The sequence below is a fragment of the Cebus imitator genome, unplaced genomic scaffold (assembly GCF_001604975.1).
Source record: "Cebus imitator isolate Cc_AM_T3 unplaced genomic scaffold, Cebus_imitator-1.0 Scaffold24, whole genome shotgun sequence".
Classification (NCBI taxonomy): Eukaryota; Metazoa; Chordata; class Mammalia; order Primates; family Cebidae; genus Cebus; species Cebus imitator.
Genome location: NW_016107339.1, coordinates 13,361,581 through 13,367,697, shown reverse-complemented (window position 1 = coordinate 13,367,697; position 6,117 = coordinate 13,361,581). Strand labels below are relative to the sequence as shown.

General features: G+C 49.8%; 2 protein-coding genes across 3 annotated transcripts in view; both read right to left on the bottom strand.

The window, feature by feature from the left end:
• Positions 1–323: 323 nt before the first annotated feature.
• On the bottom strand, positions 324–4,213 carry PSMB8 (proteasome 20S subunit beta 8). 2 transcript variants are annotated; one of them, XM_017522725.2, is made up of 6 exons: positions 3,400–3,601; positions 2,527–2,674; positions 2,257–2,368; positions 1,732–1,861; positions 1,129–1,333; positions 324–655 (listed from the first exon to the last, which is right to left on the bottom strand). In XM_017522725.2, exons 1-6 carry the CDS (start codon positions 3,544–3,546, stop codon positions 567–569), a joined length of 831 nt encoding a protein of 276 aa, XP_017378214.1. In that variant the 5' UTR covers positions 3,547–3,601; the 3' UTR covers positions 324–566. The 2 variants fall into 2 exon arrangements, with proteins under 2 accessions (XP_017378214.1, XP_037592217.1); XM_037736289.1 differs by lacking the exon at positions 3,400–3,601 and adding an exon at positions 3,788–4,213 and having other exon boundaries at positions 325–655.
• Positions 4,214–4,753: 540 nt separating this feature from the next.
• TAP1 (transporter 1, ATP binding cassette subfamily B member) overlaps positions 4,754–6,117 on the bottom strand; it is an 8,694-nt gene continuing 7,330 nt past the window's right edge. The window contains exon 11 of the mRNA XM_017522724.2: positions 4,754–5,331. Coding sequence (XP_017378213.2) covers positions 5,125–5,331 — 207 coding nt within the window. The 3' untranslated portion in view covers positions 4,754–5,124. The remainder of the gene's footprint in view (positions 5,332–6,117) is intronic.

The following is a 6,117-nucleotide window of genomic DNA, read 5'->3' as shown; positions in this document are numbered from 1 at the left end:
ATAAAGTCAAAAACAGCTATACTAGGTGTCCTATTCCCTGTTCCCCAAATCATTAACAGTGGACCACACAGGAGTCTCCAGGTATCTCTCTATGGAAAGGACCCTAACCTACATGAAATTGCAAACAAGTGTCCATGGACAAAAATGAACAACCTTCCTGCGGTCTTGGAGAGATGAGTGTGGAAGGAAACTCCAGAAACAAATACGTGGTGAAGCCACATTTCTGAGACAGGGTTGAGTCCCTTCCCCAGAAAAAGCATCTCTTTATTTCCTGCCCCACCCACCAACCACAGGCCCAACCCCACTCAGCCACAAGAAGAAGGCATTTATAACCGTTTCTCTTTATTCTACTTAGTGGGGCACCAAGAAGCTTCCCCTGGGGGAAATGCTTGTTCAAATAGAGAACACACCGAAGATGCACTGCACCAGCCTCCTCTGGCTGCTGAGCAGGTAGTCTCTCTTTGGCTCAAGCTGGGCCTCATCTTCTCCGGGGGCTTAACATGGCTCAGGTCTCTGAGTCAGCCAAGCCCTCCCAGAGGAGGCCTGCCCAGGTGCCACCACCACTATTACTGACTGGCTTCCCGGTACTGGTGCAGCAGGTCACTGACGTCTGTACTTTCTACTTTCACCCAACCGTCTTCCTTCATGTGATACACTGTGGGCAAATGAGAAAAGAGCACAGAGTCACCTTTCACCTCAATTCCTGTCAATGGTGCTATGTTAAAGGCAGCAACAAGACGCATGTGCAGGCTTAAACCCATATGATTGGGCCTTCAATGCCCTTCTTCTGACTCTGAAAATTTTCTCCCTACCACTCTGCGTCCTTTGAGTCTCTCAATCTTTTTTTTTAATTTTTTCTTTTTTGAGACGGAGTCCTGCTCTGTGGCCACAGACTAGAGTGCAACAGCACGATCTCAGTTCCCTGCAACCTCCACCTCCCCAGTTCAAACAATTCTCCTACCTCAGCCTCCCAAGTAGCTGGAAGTACAGGCGCCCATCACCACGCCAGGCTAATTTTTGTATTTTTAGTAGAGATGGGGTTTCACCATGTTGGCCAGGCTGGCTCTCAATCTTAAATCACCCTCCCGACTCCTCCCAGGCATGGTGATGGGAGCATTGGTCTCTTACTATTGACAACGCCTCCAGAATAGCTGTCTCTGTGAGTGGCATGAGCAATAGCCCTGCGGCCAAGGTCATAGGCCTCTTCAGGGCTAAGATTAGGCCGATAGCCACTGTCCATGACACCGTAGGCATAAGTGTTCCCACTACCAGTGGAGAACATATTTCCTGAGAGCCGAGTCCCATTTTGATCCACATAGTAGAGTCCAGGACCCTGTAAGATGAAAATTTTCAGGCTGAAATTGGAGAGGGAAATGTTGGCCACATAGAGGTTCAAATGTGAGTCATAAAAAGTGGGCAAAAGAATGAATATTACCACAAGAACATTGGAATTAGGAGAGCACTTTGGTAAAGTCATAGAGCTTTAGAAATAAAAAAGGAAAAACAAACTTGAAATCAACTATTTGACAAAAGAGACAAGCTTACAAAACACATACAATGATCCATATCTGGGCCAATAAATAGCCCACGGATATACGGGAACAGTTCAATAACGGAGCATTCTATATGCCATGCATCTCGTCAGGGAGGGAGTAGGAGTATATGATGGGAAACAGATCTGTCATCCATGGGAAACATGGTAGGGGAGCATGGAGAAGGAAGAGCACCCACCTTCTTATCCCAGCCACAGATCATACTGCCCATAGAGAGGCCCATGCCCCGGTACTGGCACATCATGTTGGACAGCAGCTTGGAGGCTGCGGACACTGAAATACGTTCTCCATTCCGCAGATAGTACAGCCTGGGTGAGGACAGGGTGGAGTGAGGGAGGGAAGGTTAGCTTTTTCCAACTTGATGGGGCAGGAAATGATTGAAGAGATAAGCATTGGAAAGGAATTATTTTGTAGGATCTAAAGATCAGAGAAAAATTTGGAATTTGAAGTATCTGAAACATACAAAGGCAGCCTCGTAAATGATACTATCCCACCAGGGTAGATGTGTCAGTGCTAAATAACTGACATATTATCTGGTTTATGAGTGGGGCACAGGCTGAGATTTGGGAGAAGGTTCTTATCACCAAAAGGCTGTATTTTGAAACATACTATAAGCACTAAGAGGGACCACATGGGAGCAATGATCTGAGAGATCCAGGGATTAACCACTAGACTAAGAAAGGAAAATGAGAGACTCACTTACCTGCATTCCTTGGCCAGCAGGCGCTCCCAGTACTGACAGTCTGCTGCACAGCCAGACATGGTGCCAAGCAGGTAAGGGTTAATCTCAATCACCTTGTTCACCCGTAAGGTAGCTGAAAGAAGATGGAGTTTGGGGAGAGAAGGGATGACCCCACAAATCTCCCAGTGTGTCCTAAATCAACATCCACTTCCACTTTGCTGCAGAGTTGAGCTCCTGAGGAAAGGAGAGCCCAGATCCCCAGATTCTGCCTGCTGGAGCATATACACTCACCAATGTAGGACCCAGCTGAGGCCCGAGAATCCACTGCTACAATCACTCCATGCTGGAACTTGAAGGCGAGCGTGGTGGTGCCGTGGGCCATCTCAATCTGAACGTTCCTTTCTCCGTCCCCACAAAGGGACTGGAAGAATTCTGTGGGCTGATAAAAGAGGTAGAGAAAGGCGATGAAAAAATCTGTAGTAAGAGGCTCCAGAAAATGGTTTTAGAGAGTATGAGGGTGAGGAGATATGCAGAAATTGTCTAACCATCAATAAATGAAACAGTTAATAACAAATTAGAAGGAAATGGCTTGGAGAAGGAAAAGAAGAGGCATAATAGAAATAAAAGCAAGCACATGTTACCATTACTAAAAAATTTTGAGAGTGACTTTAAGGGTTTCTTCTATGAATAACTAATTAGACCCTCACAAAACACTTTTAGTAACAGTATCCTCATTTTACAGAAGAGGGACTTGGGACCTAGACTAAGTTACTTGTTCTAAGTCACTCAACAGAGAGTTGCTGAGAGGAAGCTAGCAGGCAAAGTTCATAGGTTTTCCAAGACACTACACAGCTCCTATATCATGTGATAACCCACGAAAAAGGCTCCACGATTTGTATGTGGACAAGGGCAGAAAAGCTCTCTTTTCTTCCTTTGGGAGCCCCCACCTCACCTGTAACTCTTTGTCCTAAACTGCACTTCCTCCTCTCAGGCCCCATCCCCACGTGGCCTCTTCCTTCGGTCTGGCGCTCTCCAGGACTGAAGGCTGCCCCCAACCCGGTCCCCCCGCGCTCCCGCGCTCCCGCTTTCTTCTCCTCTCTGGCGACCCTCTACTTCTCAGCGCCCGCCTCCCGGCATCACCGGGGGTTCCCTTACAGCCCCGACCTGCATTCCCCGGGGTAAGGCGAGCTCTGGAGACTGCAAGGAGAAACTGTAGTGTCCTGGGTCCGAGCGACTCCCGCTTCCCGCAACTGGGAGAGCCCATTCCGGCCGCTGCCCTCTGGGGGCTCCGCATACATCCAGTAGCGCCATGACTACCCAGCACCCGGAGGTCTGTTGGCTCTTGGAGGAGGAAGTGAAAGCGAAAGCCACAGATCGAAGGGGAGGGAACCAGAATCTTTTCCACATCCCCCTGCCTTTTCCGAGAAAAGGACAATTATGCCTGGACCAGGACTGTCACACTGGCGGACTGGCTTCTGTGCTCTGCCTTAATGGGGGTCGGGGGAATGATGGGTCAAGGACTGTAGGAAGAAAGCAAGAAAGGGACGGGCACCTTCAGAAGCCCCTTGGTGGTGGGTTACAGTGAGAAGCACCTCCAGGCCCGGGCAACCGCTGGAAACAAGGGTGAGTAGGGTCGTGTCATCTAAAGGCGCAGCCTCAACCAGAAAGCTGGAAGTCAGCAGGAGCTGGGAGCAGTTGCACGTGGGGTGGGGGTTCCTGTGACCATCACGTTACAAAACCGGGAGGGACAGGAGGGACGGGCAGAGTCTTGGGAACAGGTCCTGGGGCAACTGCAGCAGATTATACCCGCCGCGTGTGGGGGAAGGGGGCGCCAGGGAGAGGACTTTCCACGAGGTCCTTCTGAATCTTTCCACGAGGTCCTTCCTAGGGCCCCTCCCGGTTCAACGGTCTCCTAACCCGGAGTCAACCACAAGAGCCCTTTCTGCTCGCCCTTCCTAGCTCTGCTCCCGGCTTAGCTGAGCACTGCGGAGTTTGACGCCTCTGAACCCCGCCTCTCTTTGCAACCTGTGTTGGCCTCATCTGCCCAGCAACTGTTGACGTCACACGACCTGGGCCTCCCTGAATGGGAGAGATTTACTACACAACCCCGCCCACTGTTCTGAGGTTTCCCCTACAGGCTCCGCTTGGGAGCCTGGTGAGCCAGCACCCGAGCGGACTAGGTGGTGAGTTGTGAGGCGCGCCCAGTCCCTCCGTTCGCGCCTGGCACTTGCTCTGGCCGCGCCCGCCCCGTCTTTCACCTCGGGGAGGCCACGGCTCTGAGCTGCGTCCGCTGGTACCCTGGTGGGCCGTGTCGCGGGGCTGTTGCTCATTCTTAGGAGCAGCCGTAGAGGGATGGGGAAATGGACGGGGCTTCAAAGGAATTAGAAAGCTTAAGAGAGATGATGTACTTTGGGCGTAAGACATTGAGGATGATGAAAGAGGAGACACCTCGCTGCTGAAAAGTGCGCTGCAAAAGGCAGTGAGCCGTTTGGTGCGTCGGAAACATAAGAAACCACAGTACAAAACACCAATTTTATTATAAATATCAAGAATCTACAGGGTGTTTTTTGGCCAGCATATGCCTTCAGTCGTATTGAAAATAGCTGATTTTCTTTCTGTACATTCTGAACATTTCTCGATTTTCAGTGTGCTGGCCACACCAAAGCACCAACCCTGGCTCCAAACTCAGTTACGCTAAGGAATTACATATCCTGTGTTTGCCTTCTAGGAAGTCTGAATTATCAAGAGGAGCTTGGAAAGGAGGTAAACACTCGGGAAATTTCAGGTAACTCCTCCTAGAAGCAGCTGCGTACTCTGCAGTTGTGGTTCTCCATCACAGCGAGGAGAAGAAAAGGGAGGGAGACGGAGTGCGCAGGTCTGAGAAGGCTTTCATTCTGGAGCATCCGCAGGAGCCTGCACCATGGCCCAATAGCACCCCTTTTTTTCTATGAGCTGCTGGTGGGTTCCCCTCTCCCGGATAGCGCCTCCTTCCAAAAAGAGGATGTGGTCAGCCCGCTCCACCAGGCTGAGGTGCTGGGTGATGAGAAGCACTGAGCGAGAGCACCGCTCAGGGCTTTCGTACAGGAGCTGCTCCACCTGAGGAAAGACATCGGACTGTCAGAGCTGGGGACCCTCAGCCCAGGGAGACACCTGTGTTTCTAGGGCTGGGACTGACCTCACAGCATCACTGCTGGCTCTGCCAGCAACCCCAAGAACACCAAGGTTTCCCATTTTGAGTGCTTCTCCGCAAACCCCTTTTTTTTGTTAAGGACTGTTTTACATGGAGGGAGTAAAAGTGGGATAAAAGTAAGAGTCCGAGGATGAAACATGTGACAGGAGAATAAAGGCTCTTGAATAGTCCTCTTCTTTACCCATGGACTTGGAATTTTTATATTAAATTTTAAGAAAATATAATTTAGTAGTAAACAGATGAACATTCAAGTCAGGCAGACCTGAATTTGAGTCAAGGCTGCACCACTCAAAAGCTATATGACCTCTTTTAGCCTCCACTTTGTCATCTGTAGAATGACGGTAACAATGCCTGGCTCAGGATTCCTAATGAATAAATGAATGGGAGTGCATGTAAAGAGCCTAGCTTGATTAATATTGATATGACGAGGATGGGGTGGGCCTGGTGGCTCATGCCTATAATCCCAGCACTTTGGGAGGTCAAGGCAGGAGGATCAGTGGGGCCCAGGAGCTCAGGTCAGCCTAGGCAACATAGTGAGACACTGTCTGTACAAAAAAAAATTTTTTTTAATAAACAATATTATGAGGATGGTCTTTTCCTTATGTTTCATTTTAGAAATTCAGTCTATAAGGTTGCGGTGAGCCGAGATCGCGCCATTGCACTCCAGCCTGGGTAACAAGAGCGAAACTCCG

Excerpts from the sequence above, each read along its gene's own strand:
- PSMB8 (XM_017522725.2), bottom strand. The coding sequence starts at position 3,546 with ATGGCGCTACTGGATGTATGCGGAGCCCCCAGAGGGCAGCGGCCGGAA. Across the intron at positions 2,369-2,526 it reads CTCAGCTGGGTCCTACATTG|CTACCTTACGGGTGAACAAG; the intron begins GTGAGTGTATAT and ends ATCTTCTTTCAG. Across the intron at positions 1,862-2,256 it reads CTGCTGGCCAAGGAATGCAG|GCTGTACTATCTGCGGAATG; the intron begins GTAAGTGAGTCT and ends GTCCTCACCCAG.